Source organism: Anomalospiza imberbis, chromosome Z (assembly GCF_031753505.1).
Source record: "Anomalospiza imberbis isolate Cuckoo-Finch-1a 21T00152 chromosome Z, ASM3175350v1, whole genome shotgun sequence".
NCBI lineage: Eukaryota > Metazoa > Chordata > Aves > Passeriformes > Viduidae > Anomalospiza > Anomalospiza imberbis.
The window spans coordinates 52,477,570-52,500,659 of NC_089721.1; the positions used below are offsets into that span (position 1 = coordinate 52,477,570).

The window sequence follows — 23,090 nt, forward strand, 5'->3', positions numbered from 1 at the left end:
AAGTCCATGTACAGCAGATAGCCACACCATCAGGAGTATCAACTTCTTCCCACACCTGATCCATCGCATCAGAAAAAGATACTGGTGTCTGTTAACTACTGCTAAGAAGTCTGAAGTGAGCAGCTACAAAAAGTCCTGTATCTGCCCCACATCTCTATCGGTGACATTTCTGTAGGTATCTAGACCTTCCCTGAAAATATTTATGAATATCAGAAAGACATGGAGTGATAACTGCTTTTAAATTTGCCCAGTGGTTATAAACTACACAGTTTTCATATCCTTGCATCAAAATAGAGCAATCTCAAAGATCATAATACAGCTTAGATCCATACAGAATAAAAATTGCATGAATCCAAGTCTTATCATTTATACAGACACCATCAGGTCAGCCCTTCTGGCCTCCTAACTACAACCAACCATCTACTATTTTTCAGCCCTAAAACAATCTCCAAAACAGCTCAATATCACAGTTGTGCAGACACACTAGAAATCAATAGCAAACTCAGTTTGTGTGGGCCTGATAATAAGGAGAGAAAATAATCTCTTGAGCATATGGTGACAGCACTCCCATCACTGTACCTTTCTGTTCCCACTAGAAACGCATCTTGTAGGCCTACTCCTCTTCTTTTCATCAATCCAGGGAGTTACTACTGCAACATTCAAGATGGATAAGACCTATTAATAAGCAAGAACCATGAGAGTCTCAGGGCACTGTCACACAAACCCATTTTTCTTCACATGGCCATACATAACACTGAATATCACTGCAACAAAGCTCCCGAGGTGGACTTGTCAGTGGTAGGTTTATGGATGGACTTGATTTACATGATCCTGTGATTCTACGTAGTCAGGCCTGAGCTGACCTAAACTAGCTCAGTAACACCAGCTGTAGGCAGGATGTAGGCATCCCCAGCCTAGTCCTTGACTTGGTTAGCATTGCACTAGCATGGCAAACCTAGAAGCCCTTCAGTACAGGCATATGCAAGTAGCCATATAATTGCAGGTTGAAAAGCCTTACATACTTACCACTTGCTATTGTGGTATAGGATGGGAAACAGTAGTTTACAAGTAGGCACAGTACCCTGTACAAAACTGCAAAACTTGACTGTTTTGTAGAACAGCAAAGATGCATAAAATTGGAGGAAGGAAACATGCCATAGTTTTTCCTTGCTAAGAATGTTCCTGCAATTACTCCCTTAGGGAAAAATTCAATTGCCCTCTCACTGTACTTGCTCTTTAACATAGAGAAAGAACACGGTTGCCATTCCGATTCTTAATGAATCATTTCATTCATTTCATCATTTCATTACATTTTACTGTACAAATAGATTGCTTTCAAAGATACATACATCATATTGATGATTCACAAGCTATGTCACATAAGTTTTCTGAACAGTTTTAAGAATGTTTCTTTCGTTGAAAATAATAAAGACTTCCTATCCTAAGTGAATAGATATGAACAACACAACAGAGCGAAAGCAATTTCTTCTTGTGATTAGAGAAGGAAAAAGCTTTCATATTTGTTGAAGGTTGTATCACTTGTTTTATGGAAGAGTAATAATGTACAGAGACTTTGCCTAGTTAAGCAGTCCTGTGTTTGTAGCCTATGATCACCCAGAATCAAGTGCAGAGTAACAAAAAGACCTAGATAGCAGGAAACGAAACATGTGCAGCATAGTGACTCGAGGCATTAATTCAGAATCCAAGTAGCTTAAATACAGCTCCTTAAGTACAGGTTTTATGGGGAATATTTAAAGATGACGAAAAGCATCTATTTTATTTTTTTCTGCCTTTTTTATTAAAAGTCTTCTCCCATTTTTTTGGAATTTTTGCTTCCAAGGAAGTAGCTGTTTCATCTTTACCTTTCTTAGCTACTATGCTAATCCTGTATTTCAATAGTTACTGTTTCACACATGTATAGATTTCACTACAATTTGTTTAATACCAATCACAAGCAAATTTTATATTAAAAAAAATCTAGGTGTTTAGTTATGAAAGAAACCAGAAACAAAAGAAATTAAAAAAAAGACATCCGTTTTCTAAGATGTCTTTGCATTTACAAATAAAACCTGTGAATACTCCAAATGAATTTGTACTGTTTCACAAGCTGTTTATAGATGCTGAGAACAGAAAGAGTGTATTACATTAAACATCTTTGGTCAGTCTCATAGACAAATCTTCATTACTGTGCAGGTCCAAGATGAAGTTTAACAGAATTTCTAAATGCTTTGGATGTTAAATCAGTACCATAAGAGGATTTGCAATATAAAGAAAGATTTCTGATTATTTCACTCACTAACCTAATCATTATAGTAATCTTCAACAAACAGAAAACCATGTAAGTTTGTAGTTAATGTTTGCCAATTTATGGAAAAACTGGTTAGACAAACTGGTTTTGTCCTGGTTGGGTTCCTGTGCATTGAGAATTAAAAGACTACCTGTATTTAAACTGAACTGCAATGATTTGACTTTTATAGCAGCTACATGCACACATGTAGACCAACTTGTCACTGGAGAAGTGCAATATAATAATTTTGGCATGTTCACAACAGGTAGATGTACTCACTTCTTAAACATATACAAATTTGTAATTCAAACTTGGATGCTTAGAGATAGATCACAAAGTAGAATTTGTGACAGAACATGTTTCAGTTTTAGGTATAAACCTGAAAGCAAAACATCATTTGAAACATAGTTCTTGTTTTACACTCCTCCATTAATCTAAACAAGTTATTGTTATTTATAATGAAATTTCAAAGACATGGCTCACCCAGATTTAATATGACTTTTGTTCTCAAGTAAACTTCTGAAGTGCTGCAGATAAAAAAGAAAACTCCCTTATGATGTCACAACACTACGTTACTCATTAACTGATTTTTAAACCTAGTTTGAGCTGGAGTCACACCAAGACAGAACTTCCTACAGCAGAGAAAGGCTGTGTGTTTCACAGGTCACTCTAGAATTGAACTTACCTAAGTCTGCAGTTAGGTCTATTAAAATGCTGAAAAAAGGAAGCTCCTTGGAGGACTCCGTTTTTCTTTCTGAAAGTCAGAACAGCTTCCGAAAATCAAGTAATGACACCCCAGCCAGTCCTACGGAGAGTGTTGGATCAGTATTTATAAGGTAAATCCCAATATATTTGAGTGCTTTGCATGTGCTCGATGATGAGGGAACAGGACAGCAACACAGGAGGGAACTAGGACAAGTGTACTAACGAAAATACCTAGATAAGGTATTTAATATAAAAAGGAAATGCACACAGAGATGGTAATTTCATGTATGTTACTGATTGCACTGGGAAGGGGAGCACTACTGTAAAGGAAAAACTTGTGATGGAGGGCAGAAGGGTATTGTTTTCTTCTTCCTTATCTATTCACACTGAAATAGGGCTTTGAATGTTTATAACACTACATACTAATAAAACTCAAGTTTTAAAGTGACCTCTATGGGGTCACCCAAATATCTATAATACTTGATCTCTGTACAAAACAAATGTAAACTTTGTTAGATCAGGGAATTTAACAAAATATTTTCATGTGTGTTTTGGCCTAAAGGAACTTCATAATGTTTATTACACTAATTTTCAAGATAAGTGCCACCTTACTCACAAGAAATATTCAAGGAAGTAGAAAACTTGCTAAATGAATACTAATAAAGGGTTTCCTGATAGAACATGGCAAAAAAAAATTAGGGGAAAAACTGTTTTCTTACTTTAGAAAGGTGGACTTGTTGAATTGCAAATCCCCTCTATGGTGGAATTCATTGCAATGCAGAGTTCTGGATAAATCATGCACATTTTAGACAGCACAAAAAATGAGGGAAGGCAATGTCAGAGGCCTACTGGCACTTAGTGCTTATCCTTCCTCATCTACTGCAGGAGCAAGACAAGTAAACACCCACAGTACTTATGTCAACCCATCATGAATAAAACAGCTTAAAATATCATTAGAGATTTATTGGTTCTTAATCTGCTTGAAAATTATTTGCCAAGGGCTGGTCCTTAATTGTTGCATGGTGCCAAACAACCCTTAAGAGTGATTTGGAACCTCTACATAGTTTTTGTGTGGCTGAATTACATTTCTTTGTGGCTGTGCACAAATTCTATATGGGGTGACAGATCTTATCACTAATTGGGTCACTACTATAAGACTGTTGGCCTAATTTTTCTCTTTTGAAATATTATTAGGGCTTTTTAATATTATATCTGCATATCATCCTTTCTTCCAACTCAAATGTCAGAGAGATAATGTCCAATAGTTTGAACAGATAATATAGAATCAGAAATTTTAAGTTTTAATTAGAGATTTCAATGACTCTTATCTAGAACTAATCACTCTGAGCTTGTTTTTAAAAAAAAAATTCACATGACTTTTCATATGGCTCTTGATCTCATTTTGTAATTAGGCATGGGACGTAAGTACATACAGAGGTATTCAGAGTTAAAAATCACAAGTTGGTGATTTTTAACTACTTCGTAATTTGGACAATATAAAATTTGTCCTCCTTTCTGTGTCGTGTCTAGAACACTGGGCAGACAGGTCTACCTACTTTTTTATTTACCACTAAATAACCAGTACACAAAAAGCTGCCATATATGCTCTGGGGGCAATGTGACCAGCCTTACAAAGACCAGGGCCTTTACCCCCAATTTCTCAATAATCAACCTGCCTGCCAAGTATCGAGTGGTAGGAGCAGGCCTTCTAGAAAACCACTTTACTCAGTTGCTGGTTCAGTAAGGATAATATGATCATAAAACCCTGCTGTGAAACCATACCTCTGCCAATAGCAAAGATGGAGTAGCAGGCTGCAAATATTAGACAATCTAATAAGGAAGATGCACAATAGCACATAATGAGCTAGACGGACTGAGCTCTCACCAAACTTGCTTTTCATGTGTTTGTCACAGTGATGGTAGATTAATTGAAAATGAGCCCCATGAAAAATCACGGAAAATGCTTTTGTAAAAAGTAAATGCAGGCTCTGCATTTTTAGGTACTATTTTCATACAGCCTTATTTATTTGGAGCATATTTTCTATATATGAAGATTCACCCACACAGAAAATTTACTATATTAATGATCCTTCTTGTTCATTCTAGTTATTCATGCCTGAGGAGAAAAACTGACTATACGCCTAAGTTTTTATATACATCTGTTTTCACCTCACGGTAATTAGCACGTGGATGAGCATGAATTTAGCAGAAACCGGGGAGTTATTAACGTTTCATAAAGGGGAAAGTTTATCGTCATGGCAACATATTATTCCTGACATAGAGCAAAACTGATTTCAGAGAGAAATTAAGACTCTGGAGCTAAAGCTGAGGTGTCAACTATACGTTATTGATCAGAAATTTGTATTGATAAAAGTACTGGCCACATGTTTTGCAGCATTTTATCAGCATGAATGTATAGAGTTGTTCTAACATCAGAACAAAATATGGGCTAAAAAAACAGGGATCTCAAGCTCCCATTTGAAGCCCATCCCTGATACGAGGCAATACCTGTATCCAGTTCTCCTAAAATTTAGAAAAATCTTAAGGCTTTTGGTTTTGAATAATCTCCTAAGTGACCTTAGAAAAAAAAACCCCAAACGTATTGAACACAAGAAAATTCGTTTTTTAGACCAGCAATTTAGACTACCAGTTCTGTGAACGTCATAATGCTATATATGTTTACACCAATCTTAGAAATAATTGCATTGCAGGTTATATATTAAATGCTTAAAAAAAAAAATTCAGCATTTGTCAGTAAGGTTGATATTAGGTTATCGGAACTTACCCCTTGTTGGGGTGAGCCCATAAATGTGGAAAAGTCTCTCCTCCAACCCGTGTCTCCAAAAAAAGACTCAGTAGTCTTCAGCTGTCCTATCTCAAGGTAGTTTATTGTATGTTATCTAAAAGATTTTCTTCCTGAACTGGTGCGGTCCATTCAGCAGTCAGGCAAGGACACACTCCGACGCCCAGGGGGCTGCTGCCTTCTTTTATATCATACATTGCATATTAGATGTTTACAGTTTTTCCCCAGGGCCCATCACCTATATTCAACAGTGACTTTCTACTCTAAACCAATCTGTGAATGCCAACATCACCATGAACATGGAGGTTAGGAAGAAGAAGGAAAGAGGACAGGGCACACCCAAATCCCTCCATCTTAGAACTTCTGACCCCCATGTACAAAGCTCAGACCCCTCTGTACAAGGCCTAAAACCTCCCTGTGCAGCACTCAAAAATTCCTCCTTTCACTTTGTGACTACTTCTACTATAATATCTAAACTTTTGTGATTTCTTATTCTTCCTGCAAGGTTGGTAAATTGTTCCATGGATCAGGTTCAAAGCCACAGGGGTCTGTGGCTGCATTCCAGGGTCTCAAATGCTTCTGACCTGGGCCCAGAACATCCAAGAGTGCCCAAGGGATATTCTGGGTTCCGACATTAGGTGAAAGTTACAAACAATTTTTTTTATTTTTTAAATTACAGAACAATGTTTTTAAAATTAACATGGAGAGGTTTGTTTTCTAAATATCTCATCAAAATGGAAATCAAAAGGGTTCTTGACTCCAGTCCTGACCCGGCAGCTCATTTGATACATTACAATACACAAATACAGTAAATACAGCACTCACGTTTTGCATTTGTGATCTGGCATTAATATTTAGCTATCTTTTGCTTATAACAAAATAACAGAAAAACTCTGTAACAGCCAGTAACATAAACTTTAAAGATGGTTTTGTTACAGACAGGTTTTTGTTTGGACACAAAAAGGAACCCTACATCCAGATTTTCTCTATGAAGATTTTTTTGACAGAAAGCTTTTATAAAGGAAATCTTGCATGGAAATTATACCCCTCAGAATCTTCTAGTGTAATTCTGTAAGACTGAGGCTTAGCTCAGACCAATTTAAGAAGTCATGTTAAAAAGATAGGCACATATACCACCTTCTAAAAGGTGTGTTGTTTTTATAGTTCAATTATGAGCACCTGAAACACTGGCAACCACCTTACTGCTCAATGGCTTGCATTTGGTCTTTGGCATTCACCCTTACTGGCCTGACTATGAAGACATATTTACACTTGTTTTGGTTTCTTTTTCCCCCAGAGTAATATAACTCCTAATTCTAAATGAGATAGAACAGTAACTGTATAAGCACAGTCAAATAGCTTATTATTCACAACCCCATCTGATGTAAAGACAGTGAGAAAACTGATAGTATGATTAATTCTTTCACATTATCTTGTGTTCCTCACTTTAACCTTCCTCTTCTAAAAGTTAAGAACAAGCCTTTCCTAAGCTTCTGGAAAGTCTGGGCACTCTATTTTCTTGTGGAAGATCAAATTTATTCTCAAACAAGACAGTTTTCTTTTTTCACATACTTAATCTACCATACTGCTGCACTTCTGAGACTGCTGGATGATTAAAGGTCTTTTTCAACAAAATGATCATCATATTTACACATATCATGAATGTTTGCATGCACTCAGGTATATGTGGTTCCAAAAAGGACCCACATGTATTCCTTCATTGAGTAATTATATATATGCATGCATCTTATTCATTAGGTACAAATCATCTGTTTGATACCCTAAATATACAGCTGTAGCTGGATTGAAATTTTTGTCCAAGTCACCTGTATACAGAGATGTCACACTTGGATACTGTCCAGGATTTTCCTGGACATTTATAATCAGAGGATGACTAACCAAGTTAATGTGACTCACCAGAGTAGAACAAGCAATACTTACATTTATCTTTTTTAGCACAGCTGGACAATATATTAAATGAGAACATATATCTCTTTTATTAAAAATGGAAATATCTTTTTTTAAATTATAAATGGAGAAAGCGGATTTTGCTGCCATCCGATTTCATACAATCATTTTAAATGACAAGATCTAGGCATCACAATATTCTAATATGTTAGCATTGCCATTCATGAGGCATCTAGGCCAATAGACTGCACAAAAATATACCATAACTGCTCTTTATTTTTTTTATCATGAGCTAAGAGAAGACAGTGATGTGTGTTTTTCAGCAAAATGCCAACTGGCTGAGTGCTTTCTCACAGCTGGCAAAACCAAATTGCTAACACGTCACAAGGTTGCTTTTTTCAATATGCAAGAAAGTTGCCATGAACAATTTGGAGTGAGATGAACATTCCTTTATTTCAACAGTTGTACTGTGTTTTTCCATTAACCCTCCATCCCATACTGTTCTTTTGAACACCATGGCACAGTAAGACAGTGGTGAGGCTCACAGCATGTAGTGTGTCTTCTGTGACTCTACACAGGTAATTTTGAAGGTCATTGGTCCTAAAATGGCAGTAAATATGCTGACGAGTACCTGTGCAATGTGCTACATGCTCACTGAGAGGTGGGCTGACACCATATAACTGATACTCCAGAAGTTTTGTGTGGCAGTCTCTCACCTTTGTCCTGCTGTGTGTTACAGCACCAGTGTAACACGGTCTCATTCACCCAATTGCTTCAGCATGGAGCCACAAGGAACAGTCCTGGCATGCTCCACCATTTGTGATAAATTCTCCCACTAGCTTTCAGCCTAGCCTACTTCATTTGCCCCATGCACTGCCCTGTCCAAAGAGGGGTTCAACCAATACCAATCCAGACTACATTAAACAAAAAATAGGAAGAGATAGTCAAAGACTTTCAGTAAACAGCTCGGAAGAAAAATATTACCTGATATGGGTATCTATAAAGTAATCTCAAACTTCTAAAAGCAATTAAATTATTAAATTCTTAATCCAGGCAAGGAACAAGAAGCAACTGGCCAAAACTGCTTTTCATTCATTACAAAATCACACCATTCACTGTGTTCTGCCCCTAGTTATCTTCCATAGGCTATTTTGGACCTTGGCTCCACCTATTTTGAGCATAGTTCAGGTATACTGAGTAACTTGAACACTGTTTTTGAACATTCCTGCTTGAGTCAGGAGTATCATCAACGCCAGCTCAAATCAGGTATGGCTTTGTCTAGCTGGGTCTTGTACCCTCCAAAGACAGAGTCTGTAGCTTCTCTGCACAACTTCTTCCAATGCTGCACCACCTTTTTAAGTCTAGCTGTTTTGTAGTTTTTTGTAGTGTACATCTTACAAGCTGGCTTCACTCTGATTTGTGGATGACTTGTGTGTATTACAGAAATTAGAATCTTTTCCCTGTTTCAACATCTTTCCAAATGTCTATTAGTTTGTTTCTCATACTATCAGTGCTCCTATTTCTATAGTATCTAACATAAGACTGCTTTACTATTACATTTCAACTATAAGGACTTAGCAGGTCTTCCTACACTTAATGGCTTCCAAGACATTTGCATAGCTTTCACAGAATCCTACCAATGCAGAATATCACAAAGAAAACTGAAAACAAGACATATACAACAACCTATTAGGCAAAAGTACTTGTATTCAGGCACTATTGAGGCTGTATCTCTTAATATATTTTTACACCTGCAAAGACATACAAAAGAACTCTATACTGAAGAGAAATGTGCTCAAAACACACAGAATGCTTGTAACCACTTTACTCTCTTTCTGCTTTGTTTCTTTCCAAGGAATTTTCCTCATATTCAGGCATGCTGATACTTGCCAGATCAAACTGAAAAATACTTTATGAACAGCCACAATGACTGTACTGAAATAAACCTTGTTAACTCAACCTCTAACACTGTCTATTTTCAGGTAGATTGTCTTTTTCATCATTCAACAGCAATGTCCTAGCCATGAATCTCTAACAGTTCCATTGCTTTTTATACTGACCTCTCCAGTGTGTCTCATTAGGCTCTTTTACTGTTTCTTGCTTCATGTCCTTCAAGATATGATTCATAACTATTCTGATAAATTGAGGAAACAGATTGGAAAGGAAAAGAACAAAATGCACAAAGGATATGTATATGGTCATACTTAATCAAGTCTTACAATCTGCTGCCGATGTACTAGCGGACAGCATCTCAGCTGATGTTTATAAAAGCTTCATTAGGTCCTAGTGCTTGAATACTAAACCTGAGTCAGCCTCACCTGTTGTGGAACACAAACACTTTACCACAAAATATGACGAGTGGTACAGGACAGATGAAATAATCTTTTAAACTCTTCTTTATACCACCTTCATAAAACTAATGGTGTTGAGTCTGGGGGATCACGCTTCAGAAAATACCTGGACCTACAAAAGAAGTCCAAATCCAGATTTTATATGTTTTATCTGAGACTAAAGATAAAATGAAAATGAGGAAAAGCAAGAGACAGGTTTTCACTGTTCTTCATATTTAATAAATTAAGAAGTAATGGCTTTAGATTTCAGCAACAAGGATTCCAAACCATGCTGCACATTGAGGACATCCCCTGGATGATAGCAAACACTGGAATTGGTGGCCTGGACACACTGATGAATTTAAGAACAACTTAGACAGAAGTCTTGCCAGGAGTGGCACAGGAATAGCAGGCCTTATTTAAACTCGGGACAGGGAATGAACTAAATGACTCAGTGAGCCTCACCCCATTTTGCTTTTCTGTTATTTCATATGTATCTGAAATATTTTTATTTTGCAATGAAAGTTATTCCTATTGTTCCATCTGTAATTTTTTATTCTTTACTGTGTTACACATAATGTTGAAGGTCCTAATTACTGAAAACCTTGAATCCCCTCTAAGGTTTAATATATTCTTCAAAGCAGGAACATGTGAATTTTTGTCTATACAGCATCACCAGTACTGCAGGCATTAAAAAGCAATCAGTAACTTTATAATACATTACTCTCTGTCTCTCCCCAGTCTGCCCTTCAGCAGTTAGAGAAAAACACAGCCCAGCTTTTCTCACAAGTCTGTTGGTGACAGCTTGATCTTCAAATACTTGCTTTTCTGTATCTGTATATATGAGCAATTATCACAGTACAGTAAAAGATCCTTTGTGCTTTCTTTTTATTTTTATGTAAGACTTGATCATGATAAAAGCATATGGTTTTCAAGTATATTCCACTCACATGAGCAGTTGCACATTTGCTTGTTTAATATAAGGCATTCCTCCCTGAATATTCCTGAGAATCCTGGTATTCAGAGCTTTTATCACTCAGGAGAGTCCCTCTCACTCAGGAGTTAATGCACCATGTACAGTTTGACAGAGCTTGGCCACAGGGTTTCTTTTTCAAATTCCTAAAAAACCCCACAAGCTATAGTCCTGGTTCATTACTTATTTCTTCCACTGTCATTATCAGATAAAAGCAAACTGGACTAAGGACATGTGTATCACCAATCTGCCAGAACCAAGTCTCTGACAAGTTAAGATATCATGATATGGAAGAAATAACTAAGCAAGGATTCCTATTTTAGTGCGGAGGCTTTAGGCATCAATTTATTTGAGCGTAAGTTTCTTCTGCACTAAATGAGTAGACAGATTTATTTAAATCAGAGAGCTGTGCACACCCTGAGAATGGAGTCAGATGAAATTACAAGAGAGACTGAGTTCCAGGACAAAGGAACTCCTTTCTAGTTCTTCCACCACTGAGCTAAAGACAGGAACCTCTGGCAATGAATGAACAGAACAGTCAATGGCAGCGTTCATCTCCTAAAGAGGTGGTTACACCAGTCAGACTGAAAATCTAAGCACTCAAAAGAAAGTTAATTTTATTTATTCAAATATCTAGAAGCCAGCTTCTCACCTATTAAAACCAGCACTTCTGCTGAACTGCAGATAGTTACACAGGAATTATTCAACCACAAGTCATCATCAAAATTAGGACTAAATTAGCAAATACATTTTTAGTGCAATGAAAAGCCTCCAAAAACAAGATGGGGGGTAAGCAGTCACTTTTCCTACCGATTCCACTCCTCCTATGCATGCCTTGTTAGTGCACACTTACACAAGGTCAATCCCCAGGGTACCTAAAACCTCACATAGGTTGCTGCACCCAAGCAAAGGGCCTGAACAGACACATGATGCCTTCCCCAGCCCATCAGTTCCAGCTCTACTCATTGTCCAGGCAGCTAAAATGGCTCCTATTCCATTATGGTTGGATAAACAAGATGCTGTTATATTGCCACAGGTTGTGTCTGGTGTTAGGAGGTAGGAGAAGCTCTGCAAAGCAGTGCCAAGTGCACTCAGGGGCTCCACAAGGAAGAATAGCAGCAGTCAATGTTTCACAAGTACAGGGCCTAACAGGCTGAATAATCTTCCTTGTAAATTAAATCTCATTTATTTTCCACATGTGCCTTGACATTTATGTTAAATAATACATGAACATTAGTTAATGGTGTCTCCCAGAAATACAGCCATTTTAAATGTCTTCCATTCTATGCATCTTAGCACATAGTCTTTAAATTTTCCTGTACTGGAGCCAATTAAACGTACACGGTCTAGCAAAAATCATACAGCAATCTCACATTTTTTGCAGGATCTTTGTACCCAAGCAACTATGGCAGTCTTAAGGCATTTCACCATTAAAACCACTTTCTTATCACTGATTTCCTGAAAGTATTGCAGCAATACCTAAAACTTATTTCTTGCATCTCCTTAAAACTAAATATTCAAAGGTGATTAATTTGCTTCATACGCTTTTCAATCTGAAATGTACATTAGTATCTATCTCCTACACCACTCTACTGTACATATTCTCCATTTAGTTCATGTGAATAGTCAGCTGTAAGAAAGTTATTCTATTATTAATTTTGTTAAAACATGAAAATAGACCTTTGCCTAGACATGTTAATCTGAACTCTCACCCCAAGATTTTCTCTCCTTTGATTGTGTACTTACAACCACAGAGTCCATTTAAGCTTTATTAAAACATAATTTCACCAAACTGAAACCTAACCGGGGTATTAACGAAGTAGCAAAAACATTTTTCATATGTACGTTCAGAGTTAGTGCCTGCCATGTAAGATGACTTGTGCCAAGTGCCACCTTAAATCTAACCTTCCTGAGGCCACTCAACTTGCCCCACAGCTCTGCCAGCACAGGCCCAAGGAAGGCCAGGAGTAAGCCAGCTTTCTGGTTTTCTACACTGTATTACATAATTTTGTCATGTTAGTAGAAATGAGACAAGGGCAAGGCCCATCTGGAATTAAATTTGGACAAGGATGTCAAAAACAAAAAGAAGAATGTCTTTAAATACATCAGAATAAAAAGTAAAGTAAGAAGATTCAGAGAAGGCAAAGCCACTGAACACCACCTTTCCATTGGTCTTCACTGACAAGACCAGCCCTCAGGAATCTCTGACCCAGGAGACCAGGGTAAAGGAATGTTGGAACCAAGAATTCTCCTTGGTCAAGAAGGATTGGGTTAGAGAATACCTAGGCAAATTCAACATACACAAGTCCATGGGCTCGACGTACCCAAAAGTGCTGAGAGAGCTGACGGACATCATAGCTATGCTCCTTATAGTCATCTTTGAAAGGTCATGGAAATCAGGCTTGGTGCCTGAGAATGAAGAAAGCAAATGTCACCCCAGTCTTTAAACACAGCAAGAAGGAAGATGCAGGGAGCTGTCAGCCAGTCAGCCTCACCTCGGTCCCGGAAAGGTGATGGAGCACCTCATTCTGGAGGCCACCTCTACCCACAGGGAGGACAAGAAGATGATCAGGAGTACTCAGAATGGATTTATTAAAGGCTAATAATGCTTGCCCAACCTGACTGCCTTCCACGATGAAACAACTACCTGGATGGATGAGGGGAGAGCAGCAGATCTTGTCTACCTCGACTTCAAGATTTTCAACACTGTCTCTAACAATGCAAACTCACAGGTAAACTCAGGAAGAGTGAAATAAATGGGAGGACAGGAAGGCAGATTGAGAACTGGCTGAACAGCAGATCCCAGAGTCACAATCAGTAGCACAGGCTCTGGTTGGAGGCCTGTCTGTGGTGGTGTCCCCCAAGGCTCAGTAGTGGGCCCAGTCTTGTTTAATTTATCCATCCATTCAATGACTCAGGTGAAGGGGCAGAGGCCTCCTCAGCTCCTCCTCCTCCTCTATTTGGCCCTGGTGAGGCATCATCTGGAGTGCTCTGTCCAGTACAGGGCTCCTCAATACAAGACTAGGAACTCCTGAAGATGTCCAGCAGGGAGTCACAAAATAAATCAAGAGTCTGGAGCATCTCTCGTCTGAGGAAAGGCTGAGAGAGCTGAGCACCTTCAGCATCAAGAAGGGATGACTGAGTGAGGACCTCATTAATGCCATAGGAACAGAGCCAGGCTCTGCTCAGTGGTGTCCAGCAACAGGAAAGGCAATAGGCAGAAACTGGTGCACAAGAAGTTCTACCTGAACATGAGGAAGAATTTTTTTACTCTGCAGGTGACCACACAGACCCGAACAGGTTACCCAAAGAGGTTGTGGAGTCTCCCTTGCTGGAGATATTCAAGCACCGTCTGGACACACTCCTGTGCCATACACTCTCGGATAGTCCTGTCTGAGCCAGAATGCTGGACCCACTGGTCCCTTCCAACATTACCTATTCAGTGGTTTTGTGATTTTTTTGTACAAAGCAGCGTGGGGGGCTGTTGTTGAGAAACCACCTACTTGTCTGCTCAAGATGTAAAGCCGCAGATGGAAATACCAGCTAATCATTTCAGAAGTACACGTTAGTAGAGCAGTCCTGAGGCCAGTATCAGTATTTGGACTACTGTCTGCTTCCACGGGTCACCGGGGAAGCGCACTGACAGAAAACAGGGCCCGACCACCGCCACCTTCCTCCCGGGACTGCGTCGATGTCAAACCGCGTTATCTCCTGTACCCCCGTATAAAACATTAAGGACGGCTTTTGCTGGAGCCGGCGGGATCCGGCGTCTCACGCGACAGCGTCCCGACTGAATAATTTAAAGCTCGTAAGGGATCAGCCTCATGGGGAGCGAGGCGCTGCATCCCTCACAAGCTCCGCGGCGCGGGCGGCGCCGAGCCCAGCCGGGCGGGTTCAACCGGTTTGTGGCGGCTCCGGCTCCTGCCGGCCCGAACGGCGGCGGCTGCGGCGGGTCCGCCCCGGGGCGGGGCAGCGAGGCCGGAGCGGGCGGCCCGGCCTGGCCCGCCGGCGGCAGAGTGAGTCGTGTTGCCCGTGCCGATGGTGCTCATGAGCGAGCCGCGGTGCGATGCGGAGGAGCCGAGGGCAGCGCGGGCCGCCGGCCGGCGGGAGAACAGGGGCGCTCCGCGGCTGTGAGTAGTGTCCGCGCCGGGAGAGGGGCCCGCGGGGGCTGTGCCCGGGCCGCCCGCGGGGCAGCGCCGGGGCCGCGGGGAGCTGCGGGCGGGGGCGGCGGGGGAGCCCCTAGCGCTGGGGCCGCGCTGTTGGGGCCGTCGGCCTGGAAGTTCCCCGGGAAGAGTCAACAAAGGGGCTCCGCCTCCAGGCTTGAGTTGAGCGCGAACACCCCCGCTCAGCCGAGACCTGCGCTCGAGTTCAGCTGAACTGCGAAGTTAGTTTTAGAAGCAAGGCATATAAATACTGCTTCTAGTAGCTTCACCCAACAGCCTGAAAATCCTTCTGAGCCGTGACAATTAAATACAGTAATTGTGCTTAATCGCTTCTGTTAAAGTGCACGGGCTCCTGTGGGAAGCTGTGATCCTTTCCCTGGGTGCCAGGAAAACCCAGAACTTTGTCGAAAGTTCACAAAGTCTGATACAGACAAGAGACGTTAAAATGGGAGTTCATTCTGATGTCCCAGAAAGTGGAGGATGTCCCTTCTCAGGAGAAGGATGGTGGTCACTTGCCGGTCCTGGCATAGTTCCCCACTGGGCAAGCCCAGCATAGCTATACCCATACTCACACTTCTGCTTTTTAACCTGAGAAGTACCGTAAAAATTGAGCAGGTGAAGAGGCTGGAAATATTCTTCATGAGGAAGAGGAGGCCCGGCTGGCTGGTAAAGGGTGTCTGCTTTGACTAACTGATGGAAGGTAGGGAAGTCAGAGTGCTCAGAGGGGTGGGGGGACTCCCCTGAGACTGCTGACCTTCCCAGCCTCTGATGATGACTGCGAACGTCCAGAGTTAAAGATTCACTCACGCATTGGTCTCTTGCTTCCTGCAGAGATTTCAAGTTGTTTAGTTTCTTGTGAGCTATGGCAATGACCATCTCGTGAAAACATTGCTGGTATCAAGCAGCTGCCTGTTTCCATACCAGGCTTCCAATTCTCATGGGTCTTGGCAGTCCCAAGGACGGTTTTTGAGAAGTTAAGCATCTGTGAAACAGGAAACTAAAACATGTGGGGCTTTCTTCTCAAAGAAATTAAGAAGAGCTAACTTTCTCCTAAACTGGGATGATTCCTCTTCCTAAAGAACATTTCTTCACAAATATTTAAACAGCTTCAAGGAGAAAGGCAAATAAGTTACCAGCAGCTAGCTCTTTCTCTTGAAACAAATTCTGAATAAGTCTGTGTTGGTTTTTGGTTTTTTTCCTCCCGCTGTTGTACACCTAATGTCTAAGCAGGTGTATTCCTAAAGTATGTATTGCAGTGAAATCTGTTGCCAGAAATAACTTGCTTGTTAGAGAGTACTGGGAATCAAAGTGTCTTCTAAGTGTCCTTTATTCTGTATGGTGTAATCACATCAGTGACTTCACACTACAAATGAAACATAATTCCCAGACCCTCTCTAGAGTCTTCTGACTTCAAGCCTTGGATCCTGATCCCTGCGCAGAATTATGCCAGTGAACCTAATGAAATTCTTCAGGTATGCAAGATCTGTACCTGATTTTTCTCTTGAAAACAGAACTGGGAGTCCAAGATAGTATATGGAGAGCTTGGTCTCTGAGGCATTGAACATGCACAGGTAACTGACCATCTGTTTTGCCCCCAGGTGTTTAGTCTTTCAATCCTTCATCAGTTAACAGTTTTAGAAGCAAGGTCAGTCTTAGCCAGTGTGATAAACAGAGAAGTCTTACTCACTGTGACTTTCTAGCTTTTTTTAGCTATCAATTTTTGCTGTTCAGTAGGTGTCATGCAGGGAAGAGCTAGGCAGTATTGTCACACTTTAAGGTACAGTGTTCAGCAATAGTAGCCTGACAGCAGGAGGGTAAAAAGACTGGGAGAGAAAAAAAAACTTGAAAAGGTTTGTCTTAAACTAGAAAATTGTTGAAGCATTTTCTCTTTGGAAACAAAATTGGAATTTATTTTTCAGCCCCATTTTACTGAGAAACTTGTCTGAGAAACTCTTGTGTTCATTTGATTGGGAGTTAAGCTCACAAGCCATGTATCTTTGGTTTGACTAATGTGAAGTTACGGGGAGATTGTTCAGCTGAAGAACAGAAGCATGGCTTTAATTCAGCTAGAAATGAGATTGCTAGAAGTTTAATTGTTGGAAGATTTGGTATTAGAAGATATTGTACATAAGTGTTTGTGGATTTGGTGGAGCTTCATTCCCCTCATGTACTTCCAGGGAACAATATGCAACTAACAGAGCTCATGATGACCTCCATTTGAAAAAAATATTAGCAGGGTTATAGAGGTTGGAATCTTTAGTGTTTTCCAAAGCTCAGGGGGAAGAGAGATTCATGTGTGTAAAGAGATTTATGTGTATACAGTAACCTTTACTTGCTGGAGGTATGCTTAGAATATTGTTCAGTTTAGAGATGAACTTCATAGCTTAATATGCTGCTGCTACCATAAAGGCTCCCTGGGGAGTAGGTACATCTGAAGGACCAAAGCTGTAAAAGTATTTTGGGTTGTTTTGGGTTTTTTTGGGTTTTTTCAGGATTTTTTTGATTAGTTTTTCTTAAGTGTTTCAAGATTAGAAACTTCAAAGATTGTATTTATCCAGCAGTGATTCAGAAGAGTTAAGTATTTTCATACTGATTCAGAAAATGGGCTACTCTGGCATGTTTAGTGATACTTATATATTTGCAAAGTTTCCAGTAGAACTCTGTGAGTTGTAACCCCAGAGATAACACTCTGGGGAAGATGGACACTGTTTTTATGCAGATCCAAAATAGTAATGTGCCAGAAGTTTGTCATTATGTGGAGCTCCTTCCAAGCATATAAAAAATTTGTGGACAGAAAAAACCTTCCAAGTGGAGCTCCCTAACCATTACCTCCTGATGTGGCCTTGGACCAAAAAGGAGTTAACCCTTGCACTGTATTTAGAGAATATTTATTTTTTTGACTGGGAAGTGGAGTATGTTTTATTTGTGATGGCACTGGACCTCCTGTAGAAGCTGTCAGCCTTACTTCAGGGACAGCAAGTGGAACAGATGTTTGAGCATTGACAATAAGAGTGTGGTACATTAAGGAGAAATGGCAGAGGAGTAATAGCAAGTAGTTCACATGCTTTGTCAGCATCCCTCTGCTTTTACCCATGCTTGCTTCTGATGAAGTCCATGAAGTACTTTCTGGTGCCACTGGTAATATTTGTTCTCATATAATTCAATCTGTCTGTATAAGTGTAATGTGATGGGTTACAGTATGCCAAGATTCTGCTAACATTAAGTGGCATATTCTGTCCCCTTATGGTTTACAGAATCAGGTAATGTCCAATTACCAAGTGTAACTTAAAGAAATGAAGGGACTGGGACTTAAGAGTCTGCAATATGTGAATATGTGAAAGGGTTTAATTATATTTTTTTCTTTTTTTTTTTTTCTTTTTTTTTGGAAAAATGCATTGCAGTTACTGGGGAAAATATGCTATATGCTACTGCAAGCAGTGGAAAATTCTTCCAAGCAAATTTGGTACTTCTGGGCAGGGAGAATGTGATTTTTGTGGTTTGTTTGTCTGGCATATTATTCTGCTGTAACAGATGTTTCTTAATAACTGTTTATCAGTTGATAAATTAGAACAGAATTAATTGACAGACTTGTACTTAATCAAAATTCACAATTTTTTTAGAAGTCCGTTACTTGAGAAAAACACAATATACAGAGAAAAAAGGGGAAGTCATTTATTACTGACTTAAAGTTTTATTTCAGCTTTGGTCTAGGTTAACTCCTTTCCAGCAGCCAAACTTCTACTGTGTTTTGCATTTTTTTTGCAAAGAGGGGATGAAGATACTAACACATACTAAGTATTATATTTTTCAATTGTTCCCTAGTAATTCTTCCTTACTCTTATAGCAAAAGTTATAACACATGATCTCCAAAGGAGAGGTTTGTAAATGAAATATTTAAATGTATGTGTGTGACAGGAGTTTTCCAGTCTAGGTTTGAACTTTCATTTGTTCATAATGATGTTTTTTGATCACTTCTGTTTTTCCCTTTTTTCTCCCTGCCATTCCTACTGTGTTCACTTTATGTGCATGCTTAAGTTATAATAGCAGCTTTTTAAAAATAATTTTTCCATGTGTAAATGCATGGTATGGATCTGAAGAGTTTTTTCTTTCCATCCAGGTGCTTCATGTAGCTAATGTATTTACTAGTTATATGCAATCTGTGAGAAATGCTTGTTAGGCAACATAGTAACTACAACTTTGGGCAGCAAGATTTGTTGCTGGTATTTGACAGGTGATGCATAAACATCCCATCACTGTATTGTCTTCTTACTTCCATCTCCATAATTGTTGCAGTCATGTGGTTAGAAATTATGTGCTTATCTAATGAGGCTGAGACTAGTGATCTGTATGCTGCGTACACAGCTGTTGCCAAGTCCATGTATATCCTTTCCAATGAATCTTTTCAGACTTGTGTTACTTCAACTAAACTTCTAGTTGGCACTGACTGTCTTTGCCTCTGTCCTTGAAAAATAGCACACTAAGGTTAGGGAGGTTAATAAGCTCCAGAAAGAGTGGCAGGAAATAATATGTAGGCTGCAGATAGGCAGCAGACAATTTCAGCAGACCAGCGAACGTAGAGGCAGACTGAAGCCTTCGCCCTCTGTGGATAGAAGAGGGAAGCCTAATTATCTGACTATGAAACAGCAGTTCTGTACATCCCCCATAAAACCAGCCATACCCTGGCATGTCCTGCATGTGCCTCAGTTTAACCTTCTGGCTATAGTTTCAGTCTGTTTGTTGAAGACAGGCCACCTAGGTAAAAGACTCTTGATACACTTTTGTAGCTGCCATCTATGCCATACTAGTTCAAGAAGACCTGTTTAGATTTGTTCAGCCTTTTTGTGAACAGGAAGGAAGTTTTATCTTACAGAAGTCCAGTAAGTAACAGGATTATATATATTCCTATTTGGTTTAGAGAAATTTTAAAACACATGTAATCGTGCTACGGCCGGCATAAGAGTGAGTGTGTTTTGCCATGAGGGACAGCTTGTGGCCAGTGGACAGGCTAAGATTCAAGAAGCTGGCTTTGAGAGCATTCAGACTCAGTGTCGTGGTGACATAGAAAAATAGAAAAAAAGTGGTGAAAATAGAAAATCCAGTTGTCCTTAGCAGGTGTCTGACTACCACATGTCACATCTGATCCTAATAAGACTACCTTTTTCCATGACTCTGGAAGGAAAACGGTTCCTTATGTTCAGTGTCACAGTCAAAGGCGCTGTTGTGACTGGTGTTGCTTAGACCCATTGTTGGGAGCTAGTATTTCCTAGTGTGAAATGGAAGCTTTTGTATTCAATTATCCACATTGTTCTGGTCTTTTCCATGAACACATGAGTGGTTTTGTAAGAATAGTCATAGGTTGAAAAGATAATAATGGGAAATTCAGCATTGTCATGTCCTTGGTGAATGGTTCACTTCTGTCCTTGGTGAAATATGTGATGAAACATCAAAATTGTACTCAAGTATTCCTTGAAACTTCTAATTTTGTTTCGTATTGTGTTTTAAACAAGGAAAGCGTGATAAAGCACAGTAGATAGAAGCAATGAGAAGTTCATTTTCATCACATTGTTTTTCATTTGGATGTGTTGTGCACTATTCTTGCTGGAGAACCTCACAAAAATGTAAATAAGATATTTAGGAGAAGAATCTAACACACTTTAAACAGGGAAATCTTATAAATTATTTTGGATTATCTTTTATCAATGCCGGCTTTCAAAGGCACTGCTTTATAAGAAAATCCAGCCCTCCTTCTCTTTATATATAACCTGTCAGAATAATTTTTTTTTCTCATGTACATTGATTAGAACACTTTTTGTGCAGCATAGTGAGTCATTATTTCTAAACCTACCATAGAACCAAAGCTGCTGGTCAAGGGTTTCATGGTAGCTTCACTTTTTAACAGCCAAGAATGGAATAAAAGTGTTGATAAGATTATTTCCAGACCTCTGCTTTATAACTGCATTCTTAATAATAGTTGTTAATATAATTGTGGGTGTCTGAGTGTCTGATTATTTTTTATTTTTTTAGCATTTTGGTTTTTGGGTGTTTTTAGTAGTTTTTGGGTTTTTTTTTGTTTTGTTTTTTATGTATTTGAGTCTGATGTAACTACTTAGTTTTTTTCAAAAGCACAATTAATGCTGAAAAACTGGCATCCAAGTCATTGAGGTATGTTTCTCTGGAGTTCTTCTTCCAGAAAGCAGAGGTGCAGCTTCAGGCAATGAGGCCAAACCTTTATGATTATTCTCTGGTGATCTGGTGATTGTAAAGATGCTTTTATTTTTTCAGATGGATACATATTGTTTCTGCCTGGGTTAAGGAACAGCTCTGATTAATAGATGTTTATATGGTGGTATTGAACATAAAAATTGTACATAGTTGAAGTATTTATCTTTTTAATTTAATTTGGTATTGAACAATTAATAGACCTGGCACTTAAGTGCCTTTTCGCTCTTTTTTGCACCTGGACAAGTCATAAATCAGGACTTTTTCTTTTCCCTTTCGCCTGTCACTTCCAGAAACTAAAGATAAAAATGTGAGTTAAGACTGTACACTGCATTTTCAGTATGAATTGTGATTCTATTTTTGTCTGCTTTGGGTTAGAAGATTAGGCAAGCTAGAACTAGGAGATATGAAAACGTTTTCTCCTAAAGGATGCAAGCAGGTTGAAGAATGAAAGAAACGCATGCTCCCATTCAAAGTAGAGGTGAATGAGTGTATTTTGCTATTTTGCTTCATCTTCTTTTTTTTTTTCTCCCCCAGAAATGTGTCTGTCAAAGATTTCTGTTGTGTGCTAGATTTGATTTTGCCTATGTTCAGATAAATAGTTGTTGGTCATCCTACTGAAACTCCCATGGAAACTGCATTATGGGAATCTTGTGGAGTTGAGTGAAGATACATATGAAAGGGCTTTTGCTTTTTGAAGTAGATACATGAAACGGAAACTCTTGAGAAGACAAGAGAGCTAAATGGCTTGTGTTCCTGTTCTAGTGTTAACTTAGTAAAATATCTTGTTATAGTGTCTCTGGTTTCAGAGCACAGGGAATTCTTCTGTGAGGTTTTTGGTTTTTTTTTCCCTGTGGAACTTGATAGTAGTCTGGTTTTGATTAGACAGGGAATACAGACAGTTAATAATAGATGGTATTTAGAGCAGAGAATTTACATACTTGCTAATGACGTCTGCAGTGTCACATTGATCTTGCTGATGTCCAAGTGGTAAGGCAGTGTGAAACTTGATCTAGTTATTATGTGAAATGTCTATTCAGCTGAGGAGAAAAACCTGACTCTCTCTGTCCTTAACAGTGTTGGAGGGGTTTCTTTTCAGTACTGAATCCAAAATTTAATTTGAGTTTTTAATGAAGACATTGCAACACAAACATATGAAACTGTTCACAGGTGAGTAATTGTTTTTTAAGAGGTAGATGTGGAATAGAACACAGTAAGCATTTCTGCAATTAATTAACTTGATATATAAAATTAGTTTCAGATTTTGAGGAAGTCCTAAACAATTAGTTTCATTTCTCTTTTAGTGCTATCTGACATCCAGATTTCAGTTGTGCCTACGGATGTGTTTCATCCTAGAAATGCCTAGAGAAGCATGTGGTCTATGTGCAAGCGTGCCCATCCATATGCATGTTTTACACAGTTAATGTGCAGCTGTGTAACTCTGCCTCCATTATGCCATGTTTGATCTCATGAGAAGAGAATTAGCCTGCTCCTTGAACAACCTGAGGAAGTTAAATCTCAGTCTGGTTCATACCTATTCATATTGGCAAACTCACCTTCTCTGTCATGCAGGGTTTCACATCTCCACACCATCATTAATGCTTTGCTACTCTCTGTATTTGGTATAAATCCATCTGCTGGCTGTAGATTAACTGTACAAAAGACATACAAAGTTGTGCACTTCACAGTCAGCTGCTTTCTT

The 23,090-nt window shown here is 39.3% G+C and overlaps 1 protein-coding gene across 5 annotated transcripts in view; it reads left to right on the top strand.

Annotated features, from left to right (window-relative positions):
• The first annotated feature begins 2,900 nt into the window (after nucleotides 1–2,900).
• The window catches only part of GRAMD2B (GRAM domain containing 2B), a 41,354-nt gene continuing 21,164 nt past the window's right edge, over nucleotides 2,901–23,090 (top strand). For 3 of the 5 annotated variants that reach the window (XM_068177437.1, XM_068177440.1, XM_068177441.1), the window contains exon 1: nucleotides 2,901–3,123. In XM_068177437.1, the coding sequence (XP_068033538.1) occupies nucleotides 2,999–3,123 (125 nt within the window). In that variant the 5' untranslated portion in view covers nucleotides 2,901–2,998. Of the gene's footprint in view, nucleotides 3,124–15,006; nucleotides 15,137–23,090 lie in introns of those variants that run through there. The other 2 variants (XM_068177438.1, XM_068177439.1) reach the window with 2 other exon arrangements.